The 18990-nt window shown below is 38.5% G+C and overlaps 2 protein-coding genes across 4 annotated transcripts in view; one reads left to right on the forward strand and one right to left on the reverse strand.

Annotated features, from left to right (window-relative positions):
* Positions 1–4304: 4304 nt before the first annotated feature.
* On the reverse strand, positions 4305–17534 carry LOC140945567 (adaptin ear-binding coat-associated protein 2-like). Of its 2 annotated transcripts, XM_073394581.1 has the most exons (8): positions 17421–17534; positions 14524–14624; positions 14037–14141; positions 11405–11486; positions 11174–11282; positions 9059–9101; positions 8100–8328; positions 4305–4839 (listed from the first exon to the last, which is right to left on the reverse strand). In XM_073394581.1, the coding sequence occupies exons 1-8, from the start codon at positions 17504–17506 to the stop codon at positions 4809–4811; spliced, it is 786 nt and encodes a 261-aa protein (XP_073250682.1). In that variant the 5' UTR covers positions 17507–17534; the 3' UTR covers positions 4305–4808. The 2 variants fall into 2 exon arrangements, with proteins under 2 accessions (XP_073250682.1, XP_073250688.1); XM_073394587.1 differs by lacking the exon at positions 14037–14141.
* Positions 17535–17638: 104 nt separating this feature from the next.
* The window catches only part of LOC140945582 (uncharacterized), a 37407-nt gene continuing 36055 nt past the window's right edge, over positions 17639–18990 (forward strand). For both annotated transcript variants that reach the window (XM_073394597.1, XM_073394605.1), the window contains exon 1: positions 17639–17883. In XM_073394597.1, the coding sequence (XP_073250698.1) occupies positions 17712–17883 (172 nt within the window). In that variant the 5' untranslated portion in view covers positions 17639–17711. The remainder of the gene's footprint in view (positions 17884–18990) is intronic.

Here is an 18990-nt window from a genome sequence, read left to right on the forward strand (position 1 = left end):
GTTTTCTCGACCTTGACTTTTGGCGTTGACCAATAAATCTTTCCGAGTACGAGTAACCAGGACTGCATTAAATTAGCTCTCCTACAAAACACTGAACTGAAACCCTTACCAACGGCTTCATCAAAGTTGAAAGAAACTTGCCGGCCGCTCTCAAAGACCATTTGATCAAACATGCCGGAGTCTTTAGACAGATAATTCGCCCAACAAGGTCTTTTGTTTTTTTTTTACGTTTTCACCGAACTTTAATAGTGTTCTCGATTGCAAATACAGTGAGCCGAAATGAAGATTTTGTCATTTTTCGCGATTTGATTGAAAGCGGTACTTTAATAGCAACCGCTTCCCTACTCGCTTAAAAAAATCGTCACCTCAAATTGCCGAAACTAGTCGGGGTTTCCCGGCGCAAAATATGACCGAGTATGAGGCGTTATATATCATAATTAATGGTTCCCAAAAATTAACAAAGAAGGGCAAACTTCTTGCAAAGTTCTATTTTTTCCCGTGTAAGCGTACGTTATTTGAGATAAAAACTCAAAGCAACTTTTCCACTGAATACCTGTCGACCGAAGAATGATTAATGCCTTTCTTTCCGAAAAAAAAAAAAAAAGTTGCGGGTGCAACGGGCTTTTCGGGTTGACAACAGGGCTTGGTAGATTGGATATTTATCTTAGTTAGTGTCAATTTAGTGATCAAACAAATAATTTTAATTCAAAGAATTTTGAATTTCCGACGAAACTCCTCACGTGCTGACCTCATTTTATGAGTGGAACAATTGTGGGGTCAAATTTGGTATTGGACCGGCCCGCGGTCTAAACCAAAGCTGGAAAAGCACAAAGAGTTAATTCTTTTCTAAGAGTTTGTCGCGCCCGTCTAGGAACACAATAAAAAACGGTTAGAGACTGTTGCAACAAACAAGCGAAACGATGTAAGATCAATATTGGGTGATTATTGTTTATCGGCCCCATCTGAGCGGCGTCCTTTCTTTTTCTTAAGCGCTCAATTTATTTCAATAACTATTTTTTTTCGGTGATTAGTTCAGAAAAAATAAAAGGCAAAAAACATTTGCGGTTTCTAAATTACAGAGATTCAAGGCGCTAATGACTTAAAAACGTCAATTTCCTTTTCTTATTAGATTTTTATTTTTAATCCAAACGCAATAACATTATTAACAAATACTTGTCTTTCCTATCTATCCCCAATCCAATGTTTACTGTAAAATCAAACTTAACTGAAAAGCAAGCCGATAACAAACTCGTTTTCCAGCTAATTAGAAAGGTAATCAACCGTTAGTATTTAAGAAACATAAAAAAATTAACCGACGATAATCATCGCAATGGAGAGGTTTTAATATCAAGGATCGAAACGCCATACAAAAACTAGTATTTGCAGATCATGACGGGAGAATATTATTACCATAATAATCCATAATTTTTAGCAGGTTCTGTAATTATCCTATAAAGTAATCACCGCAGTTTTAAACCTCACTGCTGCTTGAGGTAAATTCGTTTCATACTTGTTTCAGCCTTTTAAAGTAAAAGGGAAAAAGATCGACCATCACATTCCTAAGTCTTGTGTTAATTTGGTTTCCATGTCCTATTGTTTCCAGGCTCCACGGCAATGAGGCTGAGGTTTCAGGCCTCCTACTCTCAGACTTCTTGTGATTTTATAAAAGCTATTTTTTTCGACGCTAAACGAGGAAAAAAAAGGGATGGCTTATCCAGTAGTCCGGTTGGCAGTCTGGGGTTGAGTGGCTTTCTTGATCCCCAATCACACGAATTTTCATGACACAGAGGGCAAAACGAAGTTGACTAAAACAATATAGGGTTTATCTTTATCTTGTATGATACTGACTGCTCTACGGAGGAACACGGCCTTTGTTCGAGACCCTTTTCCACCAAAAAAAACTCAGTGCTACTATATTCACTGTGTATAGCCTAAGCCTATACACGCTATATTACCGCGCGTTTACTACATACCCAATAAATCATAACGTTCTACTATGTGCGTTATATTGGAGTGTAAATTATTCTTGTTTTTGAAATGTTACTACTAGTAATAGTTGACACTACAGCTGTCCCCGTTCTGTATATTGTCGGTCAATAGTATTCTTGCTCGTTGTGTAGCTCTTTGAAATATACCGATTCATAATGAAGATTTTCACACATATTCCATACAATACTGTGAGATAAAAACAGGAAACGCAAGGTTCCATGCATAGCTTCAGTTCGATTTACACAGTTTTGATCAAAACATTCTCAGCGTCGAGAATAGTTTATTCTGAACCATAAGAAATAGATTTAATTAGAAGTTGATTTTCTCGCTATTTCTCTCTCACTTCTTACATACTTCACAGTTTATTTGCCGGAAAGTAAGCCTTAGAAATTCACGCTCGTGCATTCTAGTCTTATTTTAAACTTCATAGCGGAAGGACATCTGTGAGCAGGGAATAAGTCAGCACAGAATTTGATTGTCGGCGAATTTCTGTAGTCGTCCATCGTTCTGCTAGTGATAAGCTAGCCGTTGATCCACTCGTCTTGCTTGTTTGGGGCTGAGTCTTATTCCGGTCAAAGAGAGAGAAAGAGCGTCTGGCAAGGTTTCCAATCAAAGATGTGTGAACTCGTGTCTGGCAAACTCTCCAAGTGTTTAAAGTATATATACACAGTTATACGCACCTTATAACTTCATTTGCGCTTAACGAGTGTCTTTTGGTCCATAACTTTCAAAACAACTGCTCCACAAAATGTCACTGATAACGCACAACGCAAATGAGTACCGAAGTATGATTGTACAATAAATTGCACAAAATCTACCTAAACGGTCCCTTCGTGATCTTGACGTCATCCTAACCATCTCGTACTTGCGGGCGCACCGTCATCATTACCTACCCATTCTTCGCGGCCCCTGTTCAGGCAAATCGACACTGACTGTATATTTCAGCTGTAAGTACTTTCTTTAATATGCGCGCGAGTTACTAGAATGCCTCCTCGGAATTTCGCCTTCTGGGCGAAATCCCTGCGGGGGCAACAACAACCTGAATCCTTTATTAGTGCAAATCAGGACTTTTGTTTTTTAAACCTCATCAGGATTGACTAATTTAAATAAAGCAAAAAAGGAATGAATTTTGGTAATTGTAGTCAAATGTTGTCATCGTAAAAATGGCCTAGTTAGTTTTCCCTTTAAACTCATCAGAGAGATGAATAACAAAAAAACAGCCAATTTGAAAATTATCAGCAAAACAATTTGTCTCTGTCGTTGATCAATTTTCTAAAGCTCGGTTATTAATGAGAAATTAATACTAGTTGGTAGAGTAGACTTTATTCCAAGTGATAGCCGGGAAGGTGGCAACTAAGTTGTACACAAGTGTTGGTCTGTAACTGGCTCAAAAGAGTAGTGCTGAACGCAAAGACATGTATGTTTTGTCAGTTTGTATTCAATTTCCTGCCGTTGCCTCTGGTTATGTTTGACGTGACCCTGTTCCGTTATTAGCATGTACGACATGTACGATTTAACTATCAGACTCAATAACATATTTGACAAAGCGTGTATGGACAGGACTCCTAGTATGGGATATGGCGAACGTTCCCAGACGTCTCTATCGCATTTGGGCGCAAAGAAAGGCGGGAAAGAAAAAACAGGTGCCTTTCTTCTTTCTCCTTCCCGCGGCACCCCGCGCTTCGTCACCAGTCTTTTCACCCTTATCCCCAACTGGAGGCTTGTTCACAGTTTGCTGAAATCCGCAGGTACACTAGGTTAAGCAAAAAAAACAACAAAACAAAACAAACAATAAGGGGAGCAAAGATCATCTCCTAACCACACTTAAAAACGCCGATAGGTGGAGAACACCCAACGACTTCTTTCTGAAAATAACTGTTCGAAAGAGCATATGTTGCCTAGAAAATTTTCAACCTCGAGAAAGGCTAATATCTCCTGAAAATTTCGGTTTAAAGACAAAAAACGTCTCAGCAATTTTCTAATAAAAGTAGGGCTTGTCCTCGAACTTTCGAGTAGACCCATCAGGGTTGCTAACAGCTTCGGATGAGACGAAAAAGTCACCTATACCTTTCGAGACGACAAAAGTTCCCTTAGACGTCCGAACAGATAAATAATTTTTAGGGCAGCTCTAAATTAACTAAACAGACTTCTAAAGCATAGAGAAAACCATCTTATGACGCATTTGGAAACATCCGTTGGTTGGGTTCCAGTGATATGGGATTGTTAGAGGTAACCTAGCAGGCTACTATGCACTTACTAATGCTAAAAAAGTAGCTTACCCAACAAGACAAGTCAGTCCGACGGAAGGCCTGATGATCAATTTGTCCCTTTTATTGCTAATATGTGTTGAAATAGAGGGAAAATTCTATGTACATATTCAAATTGGGTGGTAGATTGAGGGTAGACAGAGACCACCATCATTTTTTTCCTAATCAGCGTGAATAAAACCCTTTGACAACCAATTTAGGGAAGAATATTTTGAAATTTACAGCCTCAGGAAAAAATATCTAGATGACTTTGCATGTACTTTACAACTACGAAAGTCCTATTTGAGGTGAAAACTTTCTTGTAATCAAAGTACTGTGCACAACGGTATACTGTACACAAGTACTTGCTTATTACTGACATGCATCGCTGCCTTCTCTTACTACAGCAAACTAGTAATTGAAGTAAAGTTGTACAGCAATTAGTTATTTTAACTTTTGTTACTCTATCTAAGTTTCCTAATGAGTGACACTTGCCACAGAAGGATCAATTTAGGTTGTAGCAATCGTAAAATAATTTCTTGTTTGGAGCGCTCTATTAATGTGAAAAAGTCCTCAAAACTGTACCCAGGAAGAGTCTGAACTCCTACAAAAAAAGGAGAAATAACAGATGAAAATCACAAAATGGTAAAAAAAAAATGCATTCAATCGTCTCAGGCCTTGTCACTTCAAAAATACAACACGTTAAATGTAAAGGTTTGCTGTCAAGGGCTGTGTCAATTTTGCAGATTATTATACATTGTACTCACCATTTGTCTTCTCATTGGCTAACAGTTTACAGTTAATTTCAGCGCAACCTTAAGTCATTTGAGTACAGTCGAATCTCCCGTAAGCGACCACCCATAATGCAAAGATTTATTGGTCACTTACGAGAGGCTTACGAGAACCGACAAAAAGGGGGTTCCTTTGACAAGATAATTTCTTGTAAGCAAATTCTTATTTACTTGTAACGGAAATGACCCAATAAACGCCCGAGGCGTCTATTTTATTTTAGGGGTCCAAGCTGGGGCGTTTCATAGATAGGAGGCGTTTAACCCTCGAACGTACACGCAAAATCATCCCCCCACCGTGGTACAAGAGGCAAGGGGGGGGGGGGTTGATGGACCCCCCCGTTGAGTTTTTGATATGTTGAGGTATTTCGAAAAGATTTTGCCTTCAGTGGGAAGCCTTTGATCTTCTCTACAAGATGAGGTATATTTTATGGATGGTGGCGCTGCTGCACGTCTGTGACGTTACCAAACATGGCCGCAATCTTGGATTTTATTAAGAATTAAAATCAGGTAACAGCAGTGAGGATTAATAATTTTTTGCGCTTACAGTCAAAGCAGGTCAAGCGTTCCCGTCACTAACGAACTAATAAATTCATTTATAAAAAAAATGATTTCGTTTGTAGATTCAATAGTCCATTCATAAAATGAATAATCCAATGGCTAAATGTTGATTTGGTTTATGAACAAAATCTATCTGTTCTTTATTCTTGTCTGTTGTGTTCACTCGTATTTGCTTCCCCTTTTCCAACGGTTTACGATTGCGTTTTTCATTGCCTTTTGTAATCAAAATAACAGCTAGAATAGACAGATGGCAAATTAAACGCAAAGAAACTGACAAAGGTCGAGGATTGAAATCCACCAATCATCGTACATACGCTGACCTCAGTTTGACTATCGTGTTTTCTTAAGGTGATGTTACACGAGACGATTCGCAACGACGATTTTTAGTGCAACGCAGCGTTGCAATGTTGGAACAATGTTGTAATTAATCGAAACAATGTCGCAACAATGTTGCAACGCTGTGTTGCGCTAAAAATCGTCGTTGCAAATCGTTCCGTGTAACATCACCTTAAGAGGTCAGGTCTGTTGCACTGATTACTGGTAGCAAAATGGCGTACATGTAACAGTTTGTTTGGGTTTGAACTTCAGAACTTGCCCGCACTCGACTCTTAGAAAAAAAGACGAAATATCAAATTCTAAGGTCGACTTGTGGAAAGTGTAGTTTTTCCAAAAACAATTAACGAATCAACATTTGATTATTGAATCGAGACTGAATATCAATATTGGATTGTTCATTTTATGAATGGATTATTGAATGAACAAACGAAATAATTTTCCCATTAACGAATTCATTCGTTCGTTAGCGTCGGGAACGCTTGACCTGCTTCGACTGTAACATGTAAATTAGTAATGGTAACAGGACTGAGTGGAGTCCAATTCGGTTGTAACACATAAATAATTACTTTGCATCATTTTATCCACAAGCCTTACTTTTATTCCTAAAAGAAGCTGAAAAAACATGCCTTTTCACTCAAAAATTACGTGACCACCTGCTACTTATGACGTCATATCTCTTAAGCATAGTAACTGATCATCACTAAACTTGTCTTAAAATGTGCGCGAGGGATAAACGTGTAGGAAAAAAATCAGAAAAACCTTGGGGGAGTGGCAACCACCCCCGCTCCCTTGTACGTTCGAGGGTTAAATAATAAAAGAGAGAGGCGCTTATTATCTTAATTTAACAAGCTCAACAAAGCTATTACTTCGACTAAAATCAAAAGAGCTTAAAAACAGCGGAATATCCACTCCATCAATTCATACGTCTAGGCTGTCAAGAGTTCCATATCGCTCTTTCAAATCCCAACATCGATGTCCGAATCCTCGTTAAGGGTTATTATCTTGCCATCATTAGCCTATCATTGACCAAAATGAAATACCCAAAGCCGTGCTAACCAACCAAGAAACAGACTGAATTGAATGATTTTGCTCCTTTTTGCTAATTCTCATAGGGGGCGTCTATTAGACATCGAGCATTTATCAGAGAGGGGCGTCTAACACAATTTTAAAAGCGTAGAGGGGGCTTTTATTAGATAACAGGCGTTTATTTGGGAGTTGGCGTCTGTTAGGTCATTTACGGTAAGTAGTTATCACTGAAAGTTCTTAATAAAGTCTGAGCAGCATAATACAAACAGTAAACAGAAACCACATCATGCATCAAGCGGTCACTTACAAGAGGTTAAAAACAATGGAAAATAATCACACCATCAGCCCCAAAAGTGCTTAAGGTCGATTATGAGAGATGGTCGTTTCCTAAAGGTTCTGATTATAGGGATTCGACTCAAAAAAGTTTGGTGTTTTGGATAGGTGGTCGCTCAGGGAGGTTCGACTGTAATCTGTGGGTTGGGTGTGCAATGAATGATTTCCAAGCACTGTCGGTTGAACATTTCTATTCTTTTTGGAAAATAATACACTGTGTTCAATGCGACGTTGTGTTTGTCATTATTTTCTCCAAATCAATATACAATAAAACAATATAATTATCAAATTTGGTTTCTAACATCACGGAATAATCAAGGGTAAGGCAAACGTTATCAGCCGAGGACAAAGGCGTCGATGATAACGCTTTTCTTGACCTTGTTTCACTGTTGTTTATTCCGGGTATCACAGAAACCTTTCCAAGAATCGTTTAATACAGTTGAACTTCCTTCAAGCGTTCACCCTCGGGGTATCGGGGTATCGGGGTATCGGGGTACCGCTTAATGGAGGTAATAGCCGCTCAATAGAGGTTCGTCATTAACCGGCTCATAAATTAGCATAATCTTTAACAGAAAAATCACTTTATATTAAAACAAAAACGCGACGGGGGCAGCATTACCAGTCCACAATCGGTCGTCACCTTTTATACAGAGCTGTTTTCCTTCATCATATTCTTAAAATAAAGCCAAACTTAGGTTGTCAAGTGCCGCTTTAATAATGGAGGGTGGCTGCTCAATGAATGTTCAATTGTATCTGCAATTCACTTTAAGAATGTAAAGTTTTCTTGAATCATTATTCCTAAACCTGTTCAGACACACACCCTGAAGCTGATGTGAAGTCTCCCCAGTCTGGCATTGTCTTCTGTTGCTGACTTTGTTGTTGGACTGTAGATGAAGCCCCAAAATTATCCATGCTAGGGAAGGGAGCCTGGGTATGAGGCTGAACTGCTCTTCTTCCAGCTGCAGGTGAAGCCCCACTCCCAGGGGGAGGTGCTATCTTTGGAGCCACACCCCCAGGAGGTGGGGGAATAATACCGAGCCCACCACCAGCTGTTGAAAACAAACAGAAATTCACAGTGAAACAAATACTACTGAATTTCTGCAATAACTTAGTGACTCAGTCATACACCATAATAAATCATGATAATAATCTTGATACAAGGGGCGACTTCATTCCTCAAAAAAGTAGGCTGATGGGCAAATCTAGGCGTGTCATGGCCCCAAAAGAAAGCCACAACTAAATCCTTTATATGCACAGTTCACATTGCATGGCTTTCTTTGCTCTTGCAGGGGTTTTACATAAAATAATCTCCACTACAGGTATCAACTCGCTGAAAGCTGGGGGAAGCTTTAATTGTAACAGGAGAGAGCAAGGCTGATATTCCCACAACAAGTTTCCCTGACATATTCCCAACAACCTGTCCTCAAATATGCACGAGTTTAAAGATTGCTAACTGTAACAGGACTGTACTGCTGTAATGTAATTGCATGAATTACTTTTCCATTTATGGAATGTAGAGCCTAGTCATTCCCTAACAAAGAGTGCTGCTTTGTTTGGCTGGAATTATGGTGCATAGTGTTAAAACATTTTTTGTTTGAACAGGAAACTGGGCACATAGTGCACGTGGTGATGGTAGGGTACACCAAGGTACTCCAGGCGGCACTGCCTGCCAGAGCAGTAGAGCCCTTTCATTTATCTTAAGAGAGTCAGTCACCTTCAAGGGTACCAGGCAGTGCTGGGACAGTACAGTTGCATTGTCTATCTTTCAAAAAAACTTACCAGGTTTAGGTCGATTTGTGGCACTTGAACCAGGTGATCGTTTCTGAAAGATTATTTATAATAAAGGACTGAATTAAATTCAGTCTTCTGCAATAATTCAGTAGTGTATGCATAATTTATTGAGCAAGTTTGGTCAGTTTAGATTATCTGGATGTTGGCCAAGTTCCTTTTTTTGGCCTTATTTGTGGACCTCAACTAAGTGTTAGTCCATAAGAATGCCAAAAAGAAAGAGCCAATGTCCAGCCATCTTGACAGACCAAGCCTGGTCAATAAAGGGCAAAGGAAATAAAGTTTAACCTCTCCACAAAGGCCACCTTGAGGACAAAAGAAAGTGGCCGTTATAAGGAGGTAGGGGTGTAATTAAACCGGTGTCAAGTTCATGCTTACTATTAGCCTATAATGGCAATCCAATCATAAATAAAATACCTAGATAAAATACACAATGAAACTTAGATAATGTTTTCAATCAAAATGTTAATAAGACAAAACAATCCAGGTTTGCAACATTGTAAGTTTTGTAGTTTATGCTTGCTGCAGCATATAAATCGAACATAATCAAAATACATACAGTAGACTCCCGGTGGTGTCGCAAGCTAACTCAAAGCAATTTTCATTTCCCTTCAGAACATTTTCTACATAATTTTACCTTCGATAACTCGAACTCCCAATAACTCAAACTTTTTTCTGTTTCCCTTGAAGGTTTGAATTATCTGGAGTTGACTGTATGTCAGACTTGCCACCATTAATCATCGAAGTGCCATACATTTCAAATTTCATAACCATTCTTGAATTTTTTGTTAGTCGCTGAAAAAACTGCCTGTTGTCGAGAGGTTGTTTTGGAAGTTGGGGATTGCTTTAGTGGCTGTTGCCATTGTAGAGAGGTTTAGACAAGAGTTAATATATGGACTGTCCAGCGGGGGTCCAGCGGGGAAAAAAAATAGTGGCTGTTGTGGAGAGATGGCTGTTAGTGGAGGTTCAACTGTCTGCTTTTTCACTTTTAATGTCACCCCTTATCAACCCAATAACAGAGTGAATAACACTCAGGGGTTTGAATAAGCACCAACGGCTGACGAAATGTGTCAGCCACTTTGCTCATAGAGGTCTGCTATTTTTTTCTAGAAAGAAGAAGCAACTAGTTTGAATAATGTTGTCAACAAAAAAATGTATCATAAAATCTGAACGAAAACATAATTATCACGTTTTTTCATAACTTTAGACCCACTGGTTCTATGTTGCTTTAGTCATGTGAACACTATTCAGTCATTTGTTCACAAGTTTCTTAAGTTTATAGGTTTACGCAGAATTTGTTTATGTGCAAAAGTATGTAATTTAGTTTTCATCATTTGTTCATTGCTTGTAGGAATTGATTGTGTGACTTAAAATTTTCTGGGGCAGAATGCACCTAGACCACCCCCCTTAAGAAAAAGGGGACTAACAGCCCCTTGTTGATACAATCGGTTACTCTATTCAAACCTGCTAGTTACTTCAATTTACTTCAATTGTTACTGAAACCCCTGAACACTACAAATGTTTTAAAAGATGTGAAACGTATTGTATGTCACTAACTGGATCGTTTTCTGTATCCAACAATATTTCCTTGCTCAAGACATTTTTCTAAACACTACAGTACCCCAGTGGACTAAAAAACCTAAAAATTACATTCCCACTGGACTTAAAACCTCCAGTGTTAAAGTATAGAAGTTTCCAGGTCCTTTATAGCAAGGAAAGCTAATGATAAGGTGAGTGTGATCAGGGAAATACAATCATATGCATCTCTACCGAGAAGAAATATTTTCACAGTACAGAAAACTGACATTCTGCTGGGCTAGAGTGATGGTTGGAGTCACAATGTATAGTTTACGTTACTTATCATGATAGTAAGTTGCAGTGAGGGGTACTGTGTATGAAATCACATCCCATACATGTCTGTGGTGTACAGGCAGAGAAGGAAAACTCCAGGCTGCATTATGCGTACAAGAAAATAACAAGAAGTTTAGGGCTGATGCTGCAATGGACATGCACCCTCTCAAAGGAAAACAGGAAATAATTTCAGTAGCTGGGTTAGAAGAATCTGAATATTCTCTTACCAATTCTCACTAAATAAACCTTACTCACCCCCAAATTAATATGGATTGTTTGTCCTTCTTTAAAACTCAAGTCTAATTTTGGACCAGGATCAGGCTGACTGGCTTCTGCTTCAAGCTTTTCACTTTGTTTTATCCACCTGGATAAGAAAGATGAGGCCTTAGGGAAAAAGCATATTTTTAACAATCTATTTAGTGTACGTCGAACAAAAAACAATAAGCAACAGAGTGTAAATGCAGTCCATATAGAGAATCAACAAACTTGAAATGATCTTGCAATGCTACATTGAAATCAAAGCTGTCCCCTCTGTCTTGAAAACCCATTCCAATGAATGCATGTTGACCTGGAGCAAAAGATTCTATTAGATTTTGTAATTATAACATTAATTTTATCATATCTATATAATAATAATAATAATAATAATAATATAATAAAATAATAATAATGATAAAAGTAGTAGTTATAATAACAATACTTATAATAATTTCTAAACAGTAATAGTAATAATGATAATTAACTTAATTAACATGTCTGTTTGCCTAGATTAAAATAAGCTAATGCATTGAATGGGGGCACCAGGCTGAATAAAATATAAATACAAGTAACAAGAAATAAAATTTATATAAAATATAGGGTTGTCACTAAGATTTCAAGTTGCTGGGTTAATACAACAAGTGGGTGGGGAATCAAACAGCTAGGGGTTTCTTTTGGTTCTATTTTCTTCTATTTTCATTTGAAAGTAGCCCAGGGACCACGTTCAAAGTAGCCAGGGAAGACCTCCTGGCCCCCACCTCTTAATAACATGGTCTTCAGTGTCGCCAGTGCCGCTTTTATCTGTGCAATTCTGGACAGTACTTCAGGCTTGAAACCCTGATCTGTGACGACTGCACCCAGAAACTTGAAGCTGTCAACCTCGCCTAATTTTTCACTGTTGATTTTGATGTCAATGCTGATCCCAGTTGCATTATTGGTCATCAGTTTGGTCTTCTCTGCACTAATTTCCATGTCAAAGGCTGCAGAGGTCTTATCCACATGATCCACCAGGGAGGCTAGTTCCTCCTCTTTTCCTGCCAAGCCATCAATGTCATCAACAAAACGTAAGTTGGTAATTGTTCTACCTCCGATGCTGACTGCTCCTTGGTGATCTTCTAGTGCATCAGTCATAATTCTCTCCAGAAAGACGTTGAAAAGAGTCGGTGAGAGTAAACATCCTTGTCTGACTCCCACTGTGGTTCTGAACCAGTCTCCTACGACTTTCATGGTCATGCACTTCCTATGTCAGCTCCTGGGAAGCTTCTTGTCTTATCGGTGTTAAAAATACATTGGTCATGAAGCGCCTCCTAACCATGATATAATCAATCTGGTTATGGTACATGTATCCTCTATTTCGGCTGTGCCATGTCCATCTTCTGGATACTTTGTGTTTGCCAAGTGTATTCGCCAGCACAAGATCGTTGTAGCGAGAGAAACTCCAGAAGCCTTAGACTTCTCTCATTTGTCTCTGGGTTGCAGTAGCATCCCCAAGTGCCTTTCCAGTTCTTGAATGCATCCTCTCCTACTTTGGCATTCCAATCACCTAACACAACAAGGATGTCTTTCTTAGGGGACTGGTCCAAGATTTCCTGCAGATGTCCTCCTTGCCACTGAAGTATGATTTATGACCCTCCTCAGTGGATGTCTCACAAAAGGTTTTCCATCGTACCTCACAGAGACCTAAGATGTTCCAGCGGTACCTGCTCATCTCATATGACAATTCTTCCAATTTGCCTGCCATTCGCAAGGTTCTTACATTCCAGGTGCCAATAGTGATATTGCTTCTGACATGTATCTTGCTAGTTGTTACACCAGTTGCATACTTCTCACCTCCGTCCTGATGAGGAACGGAAGGTGCAGTCCTTTTTGACCCGGGCAACGGCCAATCTGGTATTGGTTGAGAAATGGTTGTCATTTCATGTGGTGTATCATGGGCAAATAAAGCCTGGCGGAGCCTATCCCCCTCCAAGCCTGGTTTGGGTTCGAAGTTCCTGCTTCTAGATGGGCTTCCGGCAAAGGATAAAGAGCCCCTTCTGCCTGAACCTGATATCCTGCAGGTAACTTGGTCCCTCAAGCAAACTTAGCTTGTAGTCAGTTAAACTCTCTAAAGTTACCGCCCTCCAGGTGGACTTCCCATGGGAACAGCCTCGGACCTGTCACAAGAGGAGTTGCTCACATATGCTGGTGTATTAAGCTTGACATTTACCACATTGCAAAATGTCTATTATTACCAGTACTAAGGCCTCAGTGCCACTGTACCAGTTTTAAATAATCCCCCCTTGTCTAATAAGGAATCTATTCCAATATGGAAAAAATAGGCCTACGTGGAGAGGGACTTTATATATAATATGAATTATATTTTCCCGACAAAACTTAATTATTTCTTAAAAGTAACACTTGTGTGTGAAAAATCATGTAATAATTTACGTTATTATATGGTTACAATAGTATGTGCACTCTGATCGGCTGTTTTCTTGCAATTACTGGGCATTATCTTCTTGTACTGACCAGGCATTACTAGCTGGGTGTCCAAGGCATATACAGTCTGTGTTTAAGTCGATAGTGGACTTCCTTATGGACATCCATATTATGGTCAATTAACAGCTGTCAAAAAGGATATCCTCTGACTAGTGTCACCTGACTGTATCACAGGCTCAAGTTTACAACTCATTGAGTTGAAGTGTTTTTTAAAGTTATCCACTGATCGGACTCATGTATTGACCAAGCAATTGCTTGGTCAATACATCAAGGCCTCGGTCTGAGATTTCCCTTTAATAACCTCACTCTCAGTTAATAAGTAGTATATAAATTATTTAGAAAAAGTCTGTTACCATAACAACTCTAATTGAAAACCACTCACCAGAATCATTTACAATTTTAAGGACAAAGTATCTGCTGCTGTCTAATACACCTTCCACTGCCATACCCGGGTAACTGTCAACGGGGCATTTTGCAAAAAGATCCCCTGAAGAAGCAATAAGTCACAAGCTATATTGTTTGAAATTTTTAAACTTAAGATGAATTCCCCCACCTTATAAGACTTGGCAACAAAAAGTCCTCGTAAAAATGAAAAACTTTCAACTTTTCTCTAAAGAATTTTAATGACAACCATATCATGCTTTTGATTCCAGTTTTCTATTTCAGTTGTTGCATACAAACATAACACTGAACCAACACATAAATTATGTACTTCACTTAAATCAAACTACACAGTTGGCCTAAGCCCCCACATTCTACCACGTCAACAGCTTAAAATGTTTTTTGTAGTCCCTAATTCACCCACCAGCCTATGAAAAAGGTCCTAAAAATTTTTGAATTTTGGTGCCTTCTGCATAATTATTACTCACCACTACTTTTGTCTTCAATTTTAATATAACATTCTTTTCCTTTAGCACACACTCTTACTCTTCCAGTCCAGTCAGGTTGATCTAGCTTCCAGTCAGCAGCCCTGGGAAAAATATACAAAATATATCAATCAACTTTGAGAGGGACGAGGGGGCACGAGAAGGGAAAAAACAGCGTTTGGTTAAAGTGTTCCAACTATTTCTGTCTGAGACTGTAGTTCGTCTTTTGCGTGGCTGTATTTCTTTACTTTATTTATGAACTACAAATGAAATACACCAAAAAACTGCCTACTATGCAGAACTGCCTGAGAAGCAACTGACTTTTGTGCTACAGCAGGAACCAATTACCCTGACAACATTTTCATAATGAAAACAACGGATAGAAGTAACAAAGGATGAGATTCATTTTAAGTAAAAAGATAACAGAGAGCTATTTCAGATACATGCTGCATTTGAGATACTTCGAGTAAACAAGTGTTGGAGGGCACCGATCAGGTATTTAAAAAATAAAGGTTATTGAATTTCAGCTTACATCTCCATAGTGGATTCCTAATAAAAATAAGTATTTAATAAAAAGGATATTTCTAAGCAGAAATTAACAAATTACTCTTAGATTGAGATTTAGATAATCTTTCAGAGATAAATATTTGAGAAACAACAAAATTTAATAAATGACAGTATTTAATGTAATTTTTGAACAACAGTAGCTCCATGGTAAATACCCTGAGAGCAGTGGTTTCTCCAGGCCGGACGCTATGCTACCAAAGGAGAGAAACTAATGCGAGTGGCTATGAAGTATGCACGCCCACATGATGCTTATATTAAAATGTCAAATGACATCACTTTCTCTTGTTTTCCAAGCAACATTAGGGACTTTCAGATCCAATGACACGATGGCAGAGAGAATGTAAAAAAAAAAAAAAAGGTTTGATAAGCAAAACAAAACCTTTTCATGTGCATCACACTTTTTGTACATTTCTTTGCCGTTTTTGTATGACTACAGCATGAAAATGCCTAATTTCACGTTTTATGGAGAACACAAACAAGCATCGACTATATTTGACAAAGTAAGTCGGTAGCAATAATTGCAATAAAGACTAAAAGAGTGCAAATTTACAGCAGGCTCCCATTAATTTAAGGCAGCAGTTACAAGCATAAGCAAATGCGCAAGAGCCTTAACTTTTTTTTTACATAGGTATTACCTGTTCAAAGTTAATTTATTTATGCATTGTGTCGGTGGCAGCTCAATGAAAGAGACCAATGGCTGCTTGCAGTGGTTTCTCTCCCTTCATAGGGTAGCGTCCAGCCTATAGACAAACCAATGCTTGCAGGGTACATTGGTACCATGATAACCTTGAGCATGATACTCAACAAGAACAGATCGAAATACACCAAGCAAAGTGAGTGAGTGATACCCAATCACAATGACTCATGGATACCCGTGAATATCAACAGTGACTGGGGACTGATCAAATAAAATAAGTTAGCCTGCGTAGCAAGAGTTTCCATGCGAGTTCATTGAGAAAGTTGAAATGAGGGCAAAAAAACAGAAGAATGGGAGAGGGGGAGGGGAGAGAAGGAAACCCTTGCCTGCAACCCCACGATTTTGCAAAGCTTCTGATTGGTGAGGTGCTGGTGGTCGCAGATTAAGAACGCTTTGGACTGATATTTTATTTGAATCGTGTTTGTGCCAGGGTTTATCAGATCTGAGCCCCTTCAAAGTATAATTTGAGCTGTGGACACTCGTGAAGACCAATTTGTTGGCAATGACAGTGTGCGGATCTGACTGGAAAAAAATAGACTGTTTGTACTCGATACTAACTAATGCCGCCATGGACAAGCCATTTGTCAACTGTTTGAAATTAAAAGATTCTTAGCCTGTGTTTTGTTTGTTGGAAATTTAGTGGCATGTATTGTAGAGAACTTCTCGGCATGGGCTGGAGAGCAACCGCTCTGCAAAACTCATAGCCAGGGGAGTGAATTGTTCCAAACAAATCTTTTCCTTGCGATGTTTTGACACGGTTTTGAAGCCACATTACATTGGAAATTTAACTTACCTATAAAAAACAAGACATTTCACAGCAATCTCTCAGATTTTCTACCTTCTTTTATCGTTAACCTTCTTTATAACAGTTTTTGCAATTGCGTGGAGTGTGTTTTATTAGAGAACAAAGTAAATTTTACAAATCTGGTAATCTGTTTGTTATACTGGCTTCTCTCTTTACGAGCTGTCAATTTACATTTATGACTCAACTGTGAAATATCAAGGGTCGTTTTCCAAAATCATGCTGTTTGCGGGCAAGTGTTTCCTCTTCTTCCCTCCCCCTAACCCTTCCATTTTTTTTTGCTGCCACTCTAACATTCGTTCAATAACTCGATTGGAAACGCTTGCTACACAGGCTAAAAATGAGTTCATAGGTTAAGTGTAGTAGCAAACCGTGTAGTTTATAATTAGCCTATAACGTTTTTCTCATATAATTACATGATCATATTTTATCGAGATAAAAAATTAAGAACGCCATAAATCTAATAAAATAGACATCGATTTTACAATGAAATTTGAATTGCAAATATTCCATTCTCAGGGATATAAGGGTTTGGCTTGTTGAGATTCCTTAAAATAACAACGAATAAATAAATTCTTTACAACTCTCTATGTGATTTCTTAAAAACAGAGAAATCTCCAAATAGGAGCAAATTTTTCAAGAAACTTATTTTCCAATCATAGTGTCTGAATGAAATTCTGTCAGCCTAATGTTTATTTTAAAGCAAACAGGAATTATATTAAACGATCTGATAACACAGCTTAAAATCTTTAAAGGATTCCACAAAAGCATTCGATCATTCCAACATTATTGCCATTCAAGGGGAATAATATACCCACGGGGCGTAGAACATACCTGTATCCACGATTGCTGGTTCTTGGGGGTATTTTGTAAATAAAACACTCGTTTTTTACGCACAAGACACTCTCATAATCCTCCATATTGAAATGAAGGAACCTTCCCAGACTCCCATCTTGTGGAGTTTGTCCAGGAGGACTGGACCGACTTAAAATGGCGCCTGAACTTGTTCATCTCTTTCAAGGAAGGTTGACATGCTATTTTCACTTCTATCAAAATGCTTAATCTGACTGATATTACGCGTACAAGCGTTTCCGAAAGTTTTTATAAGGCTCTTTGCTTCTCTTTATGGGTTCTAATGATGCAGTGGATGTGTATCAAGCAGACTCCGAGAAATGCTGTGCAAGGAGCTTTGTCAGTTGTGTGGATCCCGCTTTAGTCGCAAGCAATTTACTTGTGAATGTTCAAAATTCTAAAATCTCGAGACATTTTTTGGCTGGACGATTTAGACCATGGTATGGTGAGTATCTCTATTAAATTCATCCATTGAAGAGTCTAAATTTATTATAAGCCTACACTGTATGTAAACACTCCCCTCACAACCACAACTGTGCATGATGATGTTAAATGCTAAACAATATTAAAGTCAAATGTGAACAAAAGTCCTATGAAAACAATCAGGTAAACACAACTACAGGTAGCCCTAAGCCCTATGAAACAATTATGGCTCTTGATTTTTTTCAATAGAAAACACTTGTTCAGTCCTTTGTTTGTCCAAATTTGGGTCTTCTAATGGTTTCATTCAATATCATGGAACTGACACCCCTCAAATCAGTGCTAAGCTAGTAAAAGACCAAAAAGGACAAACCAAGGACTCAAGATTAGCAATTTTTATTGAAAACAACCTACTGTGGGAACCCATACTTGGGTGAACAAATAAGTCATTCCACCTTCATAAAGATTCACTTCTCTTTGCCTCACGTCATCTTACCTTACGAGGTGGGGGGGGGGACAGGGGGGTCACAATCTCCTGCTTCCCGTACCCCGTTCTCCCGCCTTCCGTGCTTCTTTGTCCTTTTGTCTCCCAACTCCCGCCCTTCATTTCTCCCATTATCATTTTTTTAAAATCATGCTGTTTGACTCCCTATTCTTTGTTTTCACTGTCAGGCAATAAACACAAAAAATCAACAAAAACATCTGGAGTTCACTTTTTCCATAAAAGCTCTTCCTTTCCACTTGAGAGCTAGCATACGTGCGCATAAACACATCTTTTAATCCTTGAAATAGTTAAACTGCTGAAAATAAAGAGAAGAGAGGGCTTTTTTCAATGAGACAGCATTCCTATTTTGGTGTCACGCACTGTGAAAACTCGGAAGTTCAAATTGCTTTATTTTCAAAATGAAACATGCTTCAGGGCTGAAAACTTGTACAAAGATTTATTTTCTATTTATCTTCAACCTTGTGTAAATAAGAATTCGTAAAACCTTGCTTTTTTGACTTTGCAATCTGATGACGTCACTGTAAAAAAACCATCAATTCTAATAGGGAGTGTTTTGGCCTTGTCCAAAATAAAATATTGTGTTGTAAATTTGAACCACTCCGCACTCTCCAACACGATCATTGAAGC

This window comes from Porites lutea, chromosome 1, assembly GCF_958299795.1.
Source record: "Porites lutea chromosome 1, jaPorLute2.1, whole genome shotgun sequence".
In the NCBI taxonomy this organism is placed as follows: domain Eukaryota; kingdom Metazoa; phylum Cnidaria; class Anthozoa; order Scleractinia; family Poritidae; genus Porites; species Porites lutea.

Excerpts from the sequence above, each read along its gene's own strand:
- LOC140945567 (XM_073394581.1), bottom strand. The coding sequence starts at position 17,506 with ATGGAGGATTATGAGAGTGTCTTGTGCGTAAAAAACGAGTGTTTTATT. Across the intron at positions 8,329-9,058 it reads CACAAATCGACCTAAACCTG|CTGGTGGTGGGCTCGGTATT; the intron begins GTAAGTTTTTTT and ends TGTTTTCAACAG. Across the intron at positions 4,840-8,099 it reads GACTTCACATCAGCTTCAGG|GAGTTCAGACTCTTCCTGGG; the intron begins GTGTGTGTCTGA and ends CTTTTTTTGTAG.